Here is an 18001-nt window from a genome sequence, read left to right as displayed (position 1 = left end):
CAACAGCAGAGAAGCCTTCCTATCAGTCTCCACAAAGCAAATATAGCAACATCGTTTAAGCCTCTCTTTTGCTATGCTACCAAGGAGGCATGATGCTAGCAGTGACTGCTGTGCCAATACACTGACAGCTTTATGACCCAGCACCATCACACAGCTTCTTTGCACATCTGCAGCCTTTATTGCAGAAACAAAAAGGAACCACCCTGGGTGACTGGGTCAGCTCCAGGTTACAGCACATTACACAGTCTCTTTGCAAGCACAGAGCTGTATGTCCTGCAGGAGGGGATAGCTTCTCTGGGCAGGGTCTGCAAATGACAACCCCAGTATGGTCCTGACACGGCAACAGTACCACTCCTAACAGCAAATTATGAAAAACAGGGACACAAACTCCTCTGTGTTGCCGTTATCAGACTGGAATCTCCTGAGCAACAAGAGCTGGGTGAGTGGTGTAGACACGAGTTCAGATTAAGGCCCACCTGACTATAAATGTTTTTCTGAACATACGGAAAACCAGCAGCTTTAAGGAAAAAAATCACTCGTCAGCAATGCTGCACCTGCAAAAATAATCACAAAATTTCTTAGGGAGAGGCCAAAGCAGCCTGCAACTGTCTCTACTGCTCTCCTTTGATATATCACAGAAATCAGTCTCATCTGAAACACCCACCAAGGGAGTGGGTATGATGGCTGTAACACTCAACAGTAATTCCCTGCAGGTGTCATAATTATTGATCCCTTCACTTGAACACAAGAGTGATGAGGCCAGGTTTAGCAGACAACAGACTGCAGCACACAAAACATGCACAGGGACAACATTAGCTTAAGCACCCGGAGAGGTACTCGTCCTGAAGAAGAGCTGTTTGACATGCAAGAATTGATTTAGAGGGCTTATCTGGTGGTGCACAGGCAGAGGCAGCAAACGGAGGCAATTAGGCCACTGCTAAGGGCATCGGTGCTCTCACCAGTGAGATGCTGGATTTGCCAGGGCCTCTCCAGGATGTGTTTCACCATGGACAACCTGATGTTTGGACATTTCTCCAACACACCAGGGAGGAGACAGCCTACCAGCAATGTCATCACTGCAGCCACTCCACTGGGGGACAGGCAAGAGCACCACCCACCACAGATCCGTGGCAGGACTAATGGCAAGGCACTGCTCCACAGATGGCCAAAGCACAGCCTTCAATCCAGCTGCCTGTGACAAATAAGGGTTTCAAGGTATGGTAGAGAGCTAAGCCAAATGCCTCTCCTCTCTCAAAGATGGGTCCCAGCAAGTTTTGGAGGGATCTTCAGATCATGATGTACTTTGCCTGCTTCCATTCAGGGCACTCCTAAACCTTCTTCGCAGAAAATTTTGGAAAGTCCCTAGCCAAAGGGCAAGAACTGCAGGAGGCTGTCCAACACCTGGCCCAGCCCTATCTTGAAGATGAAGGAAGCAAACCCCAAGGTCAAGCCCCCTGCATCATGGGTACCAAAGCTGATTTCTTTGGTAGTAGCTTTGGGGTAGATGACTGGCTTCACTATCCAGGGGCACTGAGAAAATTCAAGGCCAGGAAATGAACTTAGATCCCAAAAGCATGATATTCTGGCTTTCCTCAAATTACTGCCGTGAGACATTGACAGCTATTGCCTTGCTTGGTGCCTCCCAGCCTTCTCTGTGGGATGAATCCAACGACCGCAACTCGCTCTGGTGCCTAACCCTGCTCCAGAACAACTCCACATTTGGGCAGCCCCAGAAGCAGCCCTGACCCAAACCCCTCCTTATCAAGGGAAAGAGTTCGGGATAATCCTTGCTAATCCTGCTGGATCCGCTGGCTGCCGTCTCCCTTGACAGCTGGGGCTCTGCCAGGCTCTCCACCAGCACTGATCGGCATACCGGAAACGTCTCCGAGGACTTGGCCAGCCTCAGAGAAAGTCGGAGGGATGTGAAGGCGCTGTCAAAATTCCTCCCCTAAGGCCTCCAAGCTCTTCGCAACTGGCAGGGAATGCTCGGGGCGCGGGAACACCCCTGTCTCACATGCCTTCAAGGACAGCACATGCTCTGGAGTGCTGGTGTCAGCACGGAGGTGGAGCTGGAAGGAGAGGCAGCTCACTAAAGTTAGACCACGGCAGCGGCAAGAAATAGATGAGGAGCCAGAAAGGAAACGCGACCCCTGCATCGACTGAGGGGTGCTGCAAGTGCTGCACACCACACAAGTACAGGCTGGATTCGTCTGTCTAAGACTCCCAATGAACGACTTTCCCATCTTCTGCTGCCCCACAGTCAGCGTGTTTCTGTATCCATTTTTGATAGACCAAAGAACGGCAATGGGTTTTTTCATCAGCCAACGTACCCGTGGGTGGGTTTCTCTGCTCAGTTGCATGTGACAGATGCAAAATTATTTCTTTCAGAAAGTCTTGTCACTGATCTCTTTACATCATTATGGCTTTTTTTTTCCTCCTCTCTCTCTCTTTTTAATTTAATGGAGGAACCACGTTGGAGAAAAGTTACATAAAAATACTTGAAATCCCACATTATAAGGTGTATAAGATGTTACAAACCTCAGAGCAGAGTCGAAACATGTCGCCCATGTCGTGCCCTGCCTGCCCATAAGCAATTTCAAGCAAGGAGGTGAGGTCAGCCCTGTGTCCTCTCCTTACAAACCTCTCGTCTGCATGCACATCACATCCCATGTCAGTCTAGAGAACAGACATTCTGTCAAGCTCCTACTTTCCAATTTCCTCTTGCTATAAACAGAGGGCAGGAAATTAACCTTGGCCTGAGGATGTCCAGAGTCGGGGCGAACATCCCAAACATGTCAAACTTCTCATTTTATATAATATTGTGCAGGCATGTTTAGTTGGCTAATTGTGATAGCTTCCACTGAGCCCCTCCGGTGGCTTCTGTGCTCACTAATTCAGAAACCATCTCTCTCAAATCACTCGTTAAAAAAAGAGAAACAATATGCAGCACAGTAATTAGCACTGGAGCACTTCCAATTGGAAAAAAAAAAAAAAGTAAGCAGAGACCAGACTGCCCAGATAAACTCACCTGTAAATCTCAAATGATCACCATTTAAGGAACCACTCTTGTCTATGGTCTTTGACAGCAAAACAAGGCGATGTAGACAGGGATGCAAACAGAACGAAAAGCGAATCAGGCCCACACTACCCAATGGGGGAATCACAGCTGTTAATATTTATACTGGAGTAGTGTCTTGAGGAAACAGCTGAGCTGCAGATGAATACAGAAAGCAATAGTGCAGAGGCTTGTATTTTTGTGTGCGTACAGCACCTAGAACAGTGAGATTTCTCCCTCCTCTGCTTGAATAGCACTCGGTGCAATGAAACTATCATCACAGGTGTTCCCTCCACAGATGTACAGATAATGAGAGAAAGAGGGAAAACTTGTGTGTGCGCGCACCATGCCCAGTAGCACCACATCATCAGGAGAGAAGGGAAACAGCCATGGAAATCCCTTGCCCATGACGACCACCAGAGTTCGGGATTTCTACAAAGAAAACAAGTTGTTCTAAAATGCTCCTGAACTTTACGAAATTAGGAAGATTTCTGTCTCCTGGTGTATGCTTACTCCAGAATTAAACAACAGTTCACTGACTTTTACTATAACTAAGGTTAGTCTAGCTGCATGTTTTAAAACCCTGTCATCCTCAACTTCTAAGCCACAGCTTAACAGAGCAAAGATTGTTTCAGGGTTGAAACAAAGCCCTGCTGGACCTTCTGGAGCTGAAGAAAAACCAGATTATGTTTCACTGCTGTAGTACAAGGCACTGCTGCTGAGCAGGGTTTACAAGCACCTCGGGGAGGCCCGTAGCTACCCCATCACTCTTGGAGTGAGCCATTTACCATCAGACCCCTCTGTCAACTGTTTTTGGCACTAAACCATAAGTCTGGCTTGTCACTGTGCTGCAGCTTCAGAGAAAGTGGTTTCAGAGCTAGGTGGGAAAGAGCAGCTTTGCAAAGTAACTACCCTGTAACCACTGAATTCAAGTGCTGTGACAAGTGCAGGATACACAAATAACAAATAAATGAGAACAAGAACTCCACCAATGCATTTTCTTCTGCAAATGTGCAGTCAGATGTGAAACTACTCTCTTGTTTTCCAAGGGATGGAGGGTGACAGTGGCGAGAGCAAACTGCTGCAGAAAATTTGCATGGTACATCAGCATCTATACATGTTGTCAAAGGAAAAGTGTTTTTAAGCAGTATTCCAGTGATACATGCAGAAGTTTTTAATTAAGACTCTAGAATAGATAGCATCTCCAGTTCTTACCCTTGAATGATTACTAAGCAACCCTCAAGGATCAAACAAGAAATTAATTCATGTGCCATGGACAAGGAACCTTCTTGCTTCTTAGGGAGCCATGCAGCCTTTGCAGGCAACTGATAAATATGACTCCAGAAATCAAAGCAATTGTCTTGAATATACACAGGAAAGGGCAAATACAAACCTGCCAGGAATGCCACTTTACTAAAATTGCAATGTACTGTCACCAAAAGGACCAGAGAGAGGGAAGGGTCAGATGCAATTAGGGAGATTTCGTTCAAGCCTCCTGCACTGGCTTTGAGCATGTCACACCCAACTTCCAACCCAAACCTTTTCCTCCTGCCTTCAGATTGCTTTGTCTGCTTCAGCATTTCAGCCCTCTCAAACAGGCACTGAGTGCAACACCATCCACCTCATAAACCACATGCTGTAAGAATTTGATCCAAACTATTCAAATTTCTGCCTCCAATGAAACCAACATCTTCAGAAAACCAGAGCAGGAAAGGAAGAAACAACATTATGCACTTCAACTTGCACTCCTGACAGTCACAAAACACATTGGAAATGTAAAAGTGCTTTCAATGGAGCAAAATTCTACAATGCAGGGCAACGTGGACAGACACCACCGATTTCAATAACATTTCACTTACACTTGGGGTCAAAAAGCCTTAAAAATCTACCTAGCTGCTACCATTTATTTCATTTTGTCAGTTCTCACTCATATAATACATCTCACTTTCCAGAACAAGTTACAGTTTAAGACTTTTATAGTTAAAGCTGTATAATAATACATCTAAGCTTGTGCCAAAAGACTTGAAGGGTTTGAGCTGATTTTTTTTTTTTTTTTTTTTTTAGACTTCTTGCTGGCAGGGAATAAAATTTGTTAGAAATAAGTGTTTCTATCTTGATTTAGGAAAAAAAAATGGTATCCTCCAGTTTTGCGATGGAGCAGATTCCTACCAAGACAGAGCTGCTGTTAAACTGTTTTGCAGCTGCTCTTGCAGGCATTGCAGAAAAGTATACTGAGAAAAGACTGGAAAGGAGGACAGCCTTACAGGAGGGTGAAGTCATACATATCAACTGCAGTGTTAAAAGCAGCCCAGAGGAATGTATGCAAGACACAGAGAGATGACACCGTCTTTGCTGGTGAAGCTGGCTGTTTTGTCAGTCATGAGTGACAGCAATGGTATAAACTGGAATTGACAGGGTGGACATGTGGATGGGGACAATGGGACTGAACTTGAAGCTGTGAAATAAGGGAGGGTGTCAGTGAGAGGATTCATGTCTGAATGCGTGTGTAAACAGGATGGGAGACAGAGAGAAGAGCTATACTGTGTGTCAGAGAAAGGAACCTGGAGGTGGGCTGTGAGAGTGGAGAAGATGCCTGCTGCTTTATCCCTCTTTAATTACTTTCCAAAAGACAGTGATTTCTCCTACCTTCTGCAAGTACAGGACTGTTCCCTTCAGCACAGCATAAAAGGTTTTCCAGCCTCGCTTTCCCCGGGGAGCTGCAAAGAAAACAAATGAAAACCCATTTAACTCAGATCCATTTTTACACTTTGTCTAGGCAACAGGAGAGCTACATTAGTCCTGTGTTAAACCTCCTTTGTACTCTCCTTTTCAAAGGACAATGCAACTCAGCACAGTGCCTGCACATACCTGCTGTGAGATAAAGTAATAAAACAGCCCTGACGACAGCCCTGGACTGGATCAGAAAGGAACAGGAGCAACGCAGAAAACAGGCCAGAGAGATCTGGTCTTTGTGCTCTTGCAGGTGGGTGTACACTGCCCCTGTACAGCTATGTCAGAGCTCTGTGCCGTGGCAGTGCTTTCAGTAGGGAACACCCTTTCTCCATGCCAAAACAGGCTGGCAGGCACTGCTCAGACACAGCTTGAAAATCAACACCTCCCAAGAGCATCCTTCCCTCTTGCAGCTGCTGCACACCCCAGCGGGCACTGCTGCTTCACCCCTCTTCCTGCAGCCACTGGGGAAGCTAAAGAAGTGGATGGAGAGGGGAGCCAAATGAAATCCTAAGAAAAAAAAAAAAAAAAATCACCCCTCAAGAAACCTGAAGTGGCACTGAAGAGCATAAGAGAGACAACATATCCATCCCACAAATTCCCAGGAACAAGCAGTGGGAAAAGAAGGTGGGAGGGGGAGCAGGGAGGTGAATTCAGCATGAAAGCTGCAGTCTGAAATTCAGCTGTGGTACAGGGTGAGAAGGTACAGGCTGTACAGTCACAGCGACCAGAAGCATCTCAGTTCACTCTCCGCCAAGCACGCACCACTGACCAGCATCATGCTGACCTCAGTACTGAGATTAATACATGACTAAAGCATCACCCTCAAAAAGTGTCTCATTCTGATCTGAAGACACCAAGTGGCAGTGAAGAAATTAGTAGTCCCTTGCTCCAGAGGTTAATCATTCTCATCTTACACAATGAGCATTATTCTTAATTGGCATTTGTTCATCTCAGCTTCCAGCCACTGGCCCCTGCTATGTCCTTCTCTTCTAGACTCGTTAAGTGCTTCAGCCCTCAGTACTCCTTTCTTAAGGAAATATGTATAGCATGTAATCACACCACCTCATTAGCAATCCCACACAAGCTGATCTTGGCCCTGCAACAATTACTTTAAGAAATGAAATATGAAAAGCCCTAACTTTAAAAATTAGTTTCATTTTACTTATGACTAGGAAGTCTGAATGTAACTTTTTCAAGAGTTGCATGACAATGAGAGACAAGCCTCTAATGTACAAAGGAAATTCTAAAGGCACGGCCCTAATTACATTACTCATTAAAGGATTATCCCAAGAATGCCAATATCCAGTGCACTGAATAATGAGTGATTCTGAATATTTATAATTAAGTTAATAATGGTAACCATATACAATTACTTAAGGTTAAGTAAACATAAGTTTAATAAAGAAGAACCTATTCAAAACATCCAGTCATCACAAAGAATCTGATCGGTTCGATTACGACATCTCCACTTGGATTTAATTGTCCAGCTGCCAGTCTTCAGGCTGAAAACAGTGACCTCCAAATGCACCGCCTAAAATACACTAGCACAATATGCCAATGCAAAAGAGCTTGGCCTAACTAGAGAGAGTTGCAGTTAGTGGAAACCAACCACAAAGTTCCCTTTTGCCTTCAGAATTCAACCCAACAGTATGGGCCATTGGTAGGCGATCTTCAATAGTGGCTGGGAAAAATACAGATGTTCTGAGTAGCCTCTGCTGCTTCCAAGACCATAAGCTGAAAACAAACTGAACATAAAATCATAGGATCGTAGACTATCCTGAGTTGGAAGGGACCAAAAGGATCATCGAGTCCAACTCCTAATTGAAGATAACTGAACAACAACAGACACACCCAGTCAAATCAAAGGCCTTTGATAATTAGTGCACCAAGAATGGAAGTAGGATGAGAAGGAAAGAGGACAATTAAAGTAAATAACAGACACAGCAAGATTATTACACAGGCAGGGATAAATTGCATGGCATAATTCTGACTGTTACCAAAAGCTGTTGAATTTGTCAGCTATGTGACACAAGATGGGGGAAGAAGGGAAGGAAATACTTAAAGGATTATCCAAGCAGAGATCAAAACCAGCCTTTATTTAAAGACAGACCTAGAAGGGAAGGAAGGCTTGAAACAATCTGGTATAACATAAGGAAAAGGAGAATTATCAAGCTACTACAGACGAGCTGTAATTCACTAGAAATTGTTTTCTCTTCTGTAAACCATGCACTTCATTTTCTTTTAGCACAAAAGATTCACACTGCTTTGCTGTATCATATTACTCATTATGCACATGCATTAGAGTAGCTACAAATGGGACCGAACAATGTAAATCCTGGCCTGATAGCAAGAGTGCAATAATCCAATTGCTTTGTTGTTTGTTATTGCTGCAATTTCCCCTAATGAAGCAGTACTATTCACCTTGAGAACCACACAGTCTCATCATTAAGTGGCTCTGTGCAGAGATAACGAGGAAGAGAGGAAGAGAGATGTTAAGCGTGAAAGATACTTACTTTTCTTTCCATCCATATCTGCATGGATTTTCCGAGCCAGAAATCCAGTTTTATACACAGCAGCATTGGGGTCATGAGGGATGTCCAGAAATGGGTTGTTAGAGTTACCAATTCGACTTACAGCCTTCGTCTGGTTCCCATTATCTTTTTCATCTGTACCTTCCAAATGAGATTTTTTTTTCTCTTCTTCATCCCTTAAGAAGTAAGGAAAAACAAGAATGAGTGAGCAACTGACCAGCACGGTTTCATTGCAGTAACCCTTGCACAGTCCTTGTTAAAACATACCTCCCACTCCATACAGGACCCTATGCAGTGAGAAACCTAGACACGCACCAAAACACAGAGAGATCATAGCAAAGCTGCGGTTCACCTACTTCACCAGCACAGGTCATAGGAGCTGGATTTTAAAGAAAGCCAAAGTTTGCCTTTTACATTGCCAAAAGGCAGGCTTTCAAGAGTGTTCTCTGTCCTCCACCTACACCTATTTTTATTTCCACTTATCCGAGTGCTAAAATAGGAAATATTTGCCTGCTGGGCTCTCCTGAAAAATCTCCAATTTCTCCATGAATTCATATGTAGATGAAAAGAATTAGATTACTACACATCGCTGTGGCTTACTCCTTAACTTAGCATATGAAACACAGCCTCTAACTCCTTTTCTTTATTTTCCTCCACAGACTAGCACAAAAGTAGTAATTTAAAAATAAAAACTACAGTAGGTGAATTATGTTATCTGTATTTTAGAAACAAAATGCTGCTCAAAATGTTACTTATTAGTACAATGTATTCTACACAGCTCTTGGGAACAACAATGCAACCCTTTCAGCAAGTCACAAGTGTTGCCTACCTAATGAATGCCTTCTTGCTCGTCACAGCCAAAAGCAAAAAGGATAAAGCAACTTAGAAAATAAAGGGTGTCCATCTCTGAAAACGATAGTTTTCAGAGAAACAACGGGCCACCGAATCTGGCTGGATGGCACATCTGTAGGAATCATAGTTAGTGTCAGACTACAAAGCAGCCCTGTCTCCTTTGAAGTCCCCACACATTCCTCTCCCGGTGACTGCCCAAGGTATGACAGGGAGGCTGAAGGCTGCCATTTGAAGGATAGGGTAGAAAGGCTTCTCTTAAAACCAGCACCTGACAAAAAAAAATCATTAACACTTCACTGCAATGATGGCCACATGTGGAGGGAAGGTAAAACTTTAAATTGCTGCATTTCACTGGACCCAGATAATCAGCACCCAAAGCAAAACTTCCCAACATGCATACATTCACAGGTGTTTATCAGACAAGGATCAGCAAGAATTAGCGATTAGCAAAAATACATCAGTCCAAAAGCTCCTCTTACAACATGCTGCAACCACATCTGCCTGTGCAAACGACCACCCACAGGAACATCCTCCAAGAACTGCAGGATATAGGGACGATCAGGTAACATCCCAGCCTTTGCTAGCTTCCTGGGGAATTTAGCCTGATGAGATACCAGGGTAATGACCTGATATGACAACAAGGAAACCAAACCCAGAGACACGGAGGCCAAATCAGTGCACTCAGCAGTGCCAGGGAACATTCCCAACTACTTGAATCTGATCACCTCTCATGTTACCTCATGCTTGGCATGGTCTAAGCCCAGCAGGCTCCCAAATAACTTCTAGGCTCAGAATCAGAATCAGTATAGCCAAGGACCACTCTTCTGTCGGAGGGTAAAACTTTTTGGCAGTATGGGTATGGGTGCTAAGTATTGACAACCAGCCTGAGAGCCTCAGAAAGCTGCCAGACACTTGATTCAGTTGTGGAGAAGGTAGCTATGGTAGTGCAACATATCATCGTGGTGTGGTCTGGAAAGGTCTTCTGATTAATAAGGTGAGTCAAACTTTTACTGGAAGATCTGATTCCTGCACGGGAGACCAGTCCTTGCATCTTCCAGGCTACCAGTCTGTGTTTTTCCACTAAGAACATAGATATATGCAATTAACTATTTGCTGGTTAAAGCAATAAGGGTATCCTTGTGCACAGTTTGATTGAAGCCCTCTCCGAAGCTAAAAAGGGGAGGAATTTCTGGCAATTTTGGTTGTCCCCAGCCTTTCCAGCGCCTACTGCTCTGACTAGCTGGTGGCCAGGACAGACCACTGTGTGGCACACACTTCTTAAATGTGTCCGTTCCAGGAGCACATTCTTTCCACCCAATTCTCTGTGTATTTCACGGTGCCTAATCCAGACTAAAATCTTTCTTAGGGCACTAAGCACTCAAGCTGATTTGTCACATTTAAGTGCCTTGTGAATTCTGGGATCTCAGCCAAGGACACAATGGATTTCTCCTTGTCAGCAGAGACCTACTGCAGTAAATGGCTTAGGATTTTTTGGAACGTGCTATCTTCTTCGGATCCATGGAAGCGGGTTATCCAATACTGATCCTGTCCTCTGGGAATGTCCCTGTGCCCTCATCCAAGCAGCCACCAGAGTTGTGATGAGCAGTTACAGGGATCCTGGACAGCCCTAGTGCTGGGGGTGGTGCTCTCAAATTCAGCATCTCTGGGACAACTAAATTGTCTTCAAAAGACAAATTGCAGACAGGGCGGACAAGTACATAATGGCATCTGCTGTCCTGACAGCTGGCAGCAGAAAACAAGCCTTTAAATGGCCCTTTAAACTGACAGTGGAAATGGGACATCCTTGAGACTCAGAAGCCTCATGCACTTGTTAGACCTGGACACTGACAGTTCGGATGTCAAGATGCACAAGCATTGCAGAGAACATGAAGGAAGGGATGAACAGCTGAGCACCTTCTATCTCCCTCTGACCCTGAATACCTAGCAGCAGCAGAGACAAAATCAGGGGCTCTGGGACCCACTTCTTCAAATGCTTCATTTTACTTTGGCAGTCAAGAAGAAGAAGAAGGAAGGAGGATTGGGAGGAGTTTCAAAGCAGCAAAACAGTTCAGGTAATGATGGTCTTTGGTTGTGTACCCTCTGAAGTCAGACGGATAATACTGGTCAGGACTGGAGTCAGGTGAGGACTGATAAGAAGTACATGGATGCTTCTTTGCCTTTGTTTGAATAGAAAACTTACGTGACATGGCAAGAAAAAAGACTGGGTTCGTCAATTTAAAAGAAATGGCATTTAAAAAATATTCCTATGTGTAACATATAATTATACAAATCTGTGGGACAGACAGCATTTTTATCAAGACTGTGACTTGAGAAGCCAATGGAAAGAAGTTCCCCTTGGCATCTTTCCCAAAGGGAGGAGAGAAGAAAGGAGCGCCAGGTGACTACCAGCCAACCCCTCTCTAAAACTAATCATTAAGCTGCAAGCAGGAAATATCCTAGAATTTGAGAAAAGAAATGGTAATTACAATGGAGAGAGATTTCTGGATTTGACCTAGAAAAGGGTGAGCTTCAGCACAGATGTCATTATAACCAGCTCAGTCTCAGCATCCCAGGTACTATTGGCTCAAATGCAGCCATCTAGTTTCTGCAATTTTGTAAACAGCAATTTGGGATTTCATATTATTAATTCCAAATTACTATTCAGTTTATTTTAAGATTATTATTCTATTACTCGTATCACCTGCAGCAGAAGGCAGACATATTACAGGCAATGGAGAACAAAGTTCACCATCACATTTCCATGCAGACGTCGTGCAAACAAAACATATTTAGCTCTGGCACCTTTGAAAATCAAACTCATTTTTCTTATTCACTTGAAAGCTGACAACAACTGATGCAAAAGCCAAAGGAGAAGGAACACCTACAAAACCTGGGATGTAAAATTATAGACAATGAGACTGAAGGGATGTTAAAAGGCCAGCTAAACCATCTCTTAATATCCATGGCTGGATCCATTCTTCATAATCCATTCTAGACAGATACTTGTAAAAACAGCTCAGGAAAATCTCCAGTGAAAGGACTTTTATAGCTCGCTCTGGCAAACCTATTTGCTGGTTTACAAGAATTATTGCTAGATTTTTTATTTTTATTTTTAATGTTTAACACCGAATTCTCTTGTTTCAAATATAAGCCCATCCACAATGGGTGTGAAGAATTATTCACACCTATCTCTGCAACAGCCTTTATACAACTCAAAAGAATACAACCAGTTACCTCTCATCAGTGTTATCTTTTCTCAACATTCGTATTCACAGGATCTTGAATTCATTTAGTCTTACAGGTGACGTCAGGGCAGAACAAGACGTTCCCAATCAAGTATGAAAAAAAAAATCATGAAAAAATCTAGTCCCTTGGGAGAAGTTTAAGAAGCACGAGAAATTATTACACGATTGTCATAGCTAAATGCACCAAACTGGGGTAGTTCCAGTGACCTCAGCACACTGAAAACAAGGTGGATTGGACTAACTGGACAAAACAGTGCCTGGCTTCACTGCAACCAGTAGGAATTTCTGCCAGCGACTTCAGTGAGGCCTGGTTACTTTGTGCTTGACCAGCAGTTCAAGGAAACGAACTAAAGTCCAACAGAGAGAAGAGATCTAGAGTGGTATGCAGTGCCGAGAAAACATGGAATGGGACAAGAGACAAATCATACATATGATGGCCAATTTTCCCACACTGCTTTACTCAAGGCAGGCGGGCAAGAGGAAACAACCAGTAAATGACAGAATACCTCCTGGTAGTTCTGTTGTGAAAATCAATCAAAAACCTGGGGGGGGGGTAGGTGGAAGGTTGCACTCAAGAGCTACATTTACCAGTTCTCCATGGATTCCGGGTCAGATTTGCTTATTTTATAGATCATGGCATGTGATTCACTTCTAACCTTTTAGGGAACTGGAACCTGCAAGTACTGCAGAAAAAGGAATTCTAATGTAAATTCTCTCCCAGAGCTGTACTCGTGTTTCCTTGTTCATACAGCATAAACGAGTATTTGTCCTACTGAATACCTGCGGAAATAGAGGAGGAGCACATCTGCTGATTAAAGGTGCCACTTCTTTTGACTACAAATTTGAATTCAATGGTAGCTTTTCCTCTCAGGGGGCTTAGGACTAGACTGTAATTCTACTGGAAGTGGACAGCAACCTACTTCATATGATGACACGTGCTATCTTGTAATTAGTGCGATTAGGATCGGGTAGCAATCTTCCCCATCTCACTCATCAGTGTTAGCCGTCCCTGCCTAAGGACTTACAGACAGCCATTAATCCACCAATAATGCATTGCCAGAGAAGCTCTTAAACTGCTTCTCAGCTCATAAAAAACAGCTTTAGATCCTCAAGGGGATTTTAGCTAAAGGAAAGGTGTTCCTTCATCTTAACAGCACCATGAGGGAGGTTATGCTGGATTTTGCAGCCATATTTCCACATTGCCTTACCTCCCAATTCTTCCACAGCCAACTCCATCAGGTGAAGCAAAGGAATACTCTTTGGAAAGGACAGAGAGGACCTTTCTCAGTCCTCTCGCAGCAAAACTGACCACACTTCCTTCCCACTCACCTTCCTCTGCAGCAGATCAAGAAACAGTGATTTGCCTTCTCCCTCCAGCTCAGGCAGTCCAGAGGCTGCTTGAGGTTACTTTATACCAACCCACAGCAGAATAACAGTGAGAAATGTCTTCATGCTCCCTCTTCCAGCCATCCCTCTCAGGCCTAATCTAAAGGTACTACCTCTTCAGCTTTGTCTAGAACAAGCTGTGTTTCTCAGCGTAGAAAATAATTTGCACACAAGTCCCAGCTATCTTCCCGAGTTGCATTACAACCACATCCCAAAGCCTAATTTAAGATTCTGGTTTCCCTCTCTTCCAGCCTGCTTGCATTCCTCCCCCCGCCCCCCAACTATTCATTAGCAATGGATATAGTCTGGACTACGTAAATGCCAAAGAAGTTATTACCTATACAGGACCAGGTCATCGCATAAATCACCTTGACTGAAGCTCATGGGAGCAGAGCCAAGCATGAGCCAATTCCCACCTGGAGGCTGCCCAAATCGATTAAACACAATATGGTCTCTTGCCAGGAGAAAAATTCTGACGTGAAAGTCATAACAGATTCTGCTGGGTCTAAAGTACCTCTGAGAAGGTATCCTGCAAAGCGCTCTGATCTTGTGAGGTGTGAGATTCACACAGCATGCTCCAGACCCAACACATGGTTTGGGAGAATGTCTCACCCTGCTTCTTATAAGGCTCATCAGAGGTTGCACTTCCCGGTGGTTCGCATTGCTAGCACACCTTCCTCACTACCCTGACATTACCTAACACATTTCCAAAACAGGGGCTGCAATCCCAGTTGGGATAACCAGCCCTTGCAAGCAATGTTTTATGCCTTGACAAGATACTCACTTGCAGAACGTAAACTTAAGGAAGATCAGAAGTCAGAGGGCCTGCAAGACCTATGGCAGTGGTTAGGACTGCTGGCACAAAGATGCAGTAGCATGCAGTCTTAGGAAAGTGAGGCTTCAGATAGGTAAATCCATGAAGACAGAGACATCATTCTATTTTACACCAAAATACACTGTTCTGCAAGAGGCAAGGTCTAAAGCAGACCCTTCTGCTCTGTGCTGGCATACCTTGACCACATTAAACCTAAGCACAGAGAAACGTCAATTTAACATGACTAGAAATGGAAGCTCTCTCATCTTCATTGTTTCAGTAGTTAACAAGTGTTAGTCTGTCAAAAGCAGCTAAGGATAGGGGGATATCAGACTTTGTCCTATTTATCATCTTTCATATTAGGTTGTTGTCAAGTTATCCATAATTAATCAGGAGACAAACCAAGACAATAAACCAACAGCAGGAAACTCAATCCAAGATGTGTGTTTCTATTCAGTGGTTCTGACACAATGTACTGAAAGATAAAGGGAGAAGTCAACATCTGTTTTATTTATGCAGTCACAGAACAAGAGAGGATTTAATTTCTCTCTTTTCAGGCTGAAGTTTCCTACAAAATGAAATGTCCTCTTTCCTTACAAATGCAATTGGCTCCTATCACTAACAACTCCCCTCACTAGATAAACAGATGAGGCAGTATTGCCAGGTCATTCATTAACAGAAAAGCAAAGTCATTACACACACTGGCTATCTTCTACAAGCTTTGGAGCCCACTCAGATAGTGGCACAGGAATTATAAACAGGTTACTATTCAGGTACTATTTTTAAACTCCTAAATCCCATGCAGTATACTTACACTGCCCATTCAAGCTTCTCATTCTTGATTGAATTGTAGAGAGCCTGCAAAGGGAGAGAAAGGAGATGTGATTATTTTTTACCCCTGCTACACATACATTAATATGCTAATGAAAATTAGTAAACTAGTACGAGCAAGTGAGCTGTCTCTGATCAAGAAAGTACCATATCTGCTTATGGTAACAAAAAAGTCTTGAGAAAAAATCTCATCTAAAAAAAAACTAGCAGAATACACGGTTTGAGAGTAGAGTCATTTTCTGGAACACAATTTTTCCTATATTTATTTTTAAATAACTCCACAAGTTCGCAAGATGCACAAGACTACAACCCTACACGCCACTCTGAAATTCAAGCTCAAATTTAATTGTGGCTATAGTCAGTGAGATTTTTTTGCCACTGACTTTAACGGGGCCAAGATTGCATCACACAGGCTTACCAATTAAAGTATACCAGGATACCTATCCAAAGCCTTTGAGCATCACAGACACCTGAATACCTCCCCCAGTTACACAGACATAAATATTCAGACATAAATAAATTCCATTTAAGTGCAAAACAGAAAAATAAACTACAAGTAACTTTTGTGTTTGAAGATGAATGTCTTAGACTGCTACCTCCTAACATAGTTATTACTTCACTTAACAAAACAGAAGCTAGTAGGCTTGATACCAAGGGTCCCAATTCTGTTGTTGATACCAGCCTGCAATGAAAAGGGTCTGGAGGATGACTTTAGCCTGGATAGATATCAGACAGTTGGGATTAATTTCTTTTGAGAGGGAGCACTTGGATAAGAGCATCTGATTTGTGCTGGTATATACAATGGATAAAAGCCTGCTATTACTACAAGCTAATGGAGTTCTTCAAATAGGCCACTTGACTCAAGTGAGGTATTTTGGTATGGAACGTCCCTGATTCTCGCACTTATAATCCACATTTGTAATTTACCTTATATACATAGCTAGATTTACTCCCTCTGGCACATAACTCCTACACAGCCTTGAAATATGTTAACGTGTAGAAGAACTGTTGATGCACATGATTACCAAAAAGTAGCACATCAAGGATGAACAAATCTGAAAGTCACACACTATAGAAGCTATGACATGTTCAACAGAAACATTAGCATTTAAATAGTCTTAAGTCTGCCCCAAAACAAAAATAATTTGGAAGACTATAGAGTTGAAACTAGTCTTGTACATATGTCACCATTGAACTTGCAATGGGAATCCCATGAGTATATCTCACTGCTCATCCTGTGATCCACAGACTCCTTTCTGAATCTTGCATAGTCTATATTTGAAGATCCGTAATATTTAGCTCTGTGAAAATCTGGCTTCACCAAACCATACACAAGGAGGTCAAACACACTAGTACAACTTGCCTCATACTGATGCTATGCATTGAGCAGCTTTTAGGCACCACGTACCATAAAAGTAGGTGTCTCAGAGCATTAGAACCAAGATGATCACCAGAAGGAACCATCCCACACCATACTTTTACCAGCAGAGAGAGGTCCCCACCACTCAGAGGGCTTTGCTGTGCTACTCACAGAAACATGATGAAATATTTCCAACTCTGGAGTGTTCTCTGTCTATTTGTATTTAACCTATCTTCTCCAAATTTGTATGAGAAGCTCTGATCCAAAGGCAAACAGCCAGACAAAGGTGAAGGAAAGGGCACTGCTGGCAGTTTGTAGGCAATTTGCTTAATTTTCAGATGAGAGCTAGTAAGAGATTTTAAGAATACCCTGCAGGAAGAAAAGAAAACAAAGTGCTAACATTTGTCCTACCATGCAGCCAGCAGTCCTGCAGAATTAGATGTACCTTCATTCTTCTGCACATGCAGAAAAGCAGCACTGATTGCCTCGGGTTGCCCAATACTTCCTATTAGAAGCCACTATATTTCTAATGACTTGGTCAAAGCCCCATTATTATTCTTTGACTTGGCCTCTTCTTCCTACTATTATTAAAATATTCTCCTGCATTTTTTTTAAGCCAAAAATCTACTTTAAAATATAAGGTAAAGGGATAGAATTTTTTTCCCCCAGTTGGTTGGAAGAGCTTTTGAAACTTGGCCTGCCCTCAGGCATCAGAAATGCCTCTTGTTCTTCCCTGGCCCAAACACCAGATTGGGTCGCAATGTCTGAAAATGAACACCTGCCCTGTGCAGTACTGCTTTTTATGGATCTTGCTGCTAAGGAAATCTCTAAGGATCACTACAGCCAAAGAGCAGGACACATAAAAGCAGAACTCCAGATTGGTGAAGGAACAACAAATGCCCCAGGCTTTTGCCTTGTGGAAAGTGACATGTGTTTGTCCCAATCCTTAGGAGAGAGCCAGACCCTTCCTTAGGGAGTAACAGACACCAACCCAGTCATATGGCATACATCCGACAAAGGACACTGTGTCCCACGGAGCACCAAATACAGGCTCTCAGAAAGTCTCTGTTATTTACAAAAGTGGAACAGCAAATCCTAGAAAATATCCACAGCCCAGGCAGCTGTATACAGAGCACGGTCATTGAGACCTCAGTGAGCAGACCACGTAAGGGATGGTGATGTATCAGCTCTCAC

General features: G+C 43.3%; 1 protein-coding gene across 2 annotated transcripts in view; it reads right to left on the bottom strand.

Moving 5' to 3' along the window:
• The window catches only part of LOC311221582 (PH and SEC7 domain-containing protein 3-like), a gene marked incomplete at its 5' end in the record, with an annotated part of 98336 nt that overhangs the window by 12055 nt on the left and 68280 nt on the right, over positions 1–18001 (bottom strand). For both annotated transcript variants that reach the window (XM_084305658.1, XM_084305659.1), the window contains 3 exons: positions 5702–5772; positions 8302–8495; positions 15431–15474. In XM_084305658.1, the coding sequence (XP_084161784.1) occupies positions 5702–5772; positions 8302–8495; positions 15431–15474 (309 nt within the window). The remainder of the gene's footprint in view (positions 1–5701; positions 5773–8301; positions 8496–15430; positions 15475–18001) is intronic.

The sequence above is a fragment of the Netta rufina genome (genome assembly GCF_964035555.1).
Source record: "Netta rufina genome assembly, chromosome: Z".
NCBI lineage: Eukaryota > Metazoa > Chordata > Aves > Anseriformes > Anatidae > Netta > Netta rufina.
Note: the sequence above shows the minus strand (reverse complement) of the source record. Positions and strands in the feature narration are given on the sequence as shown.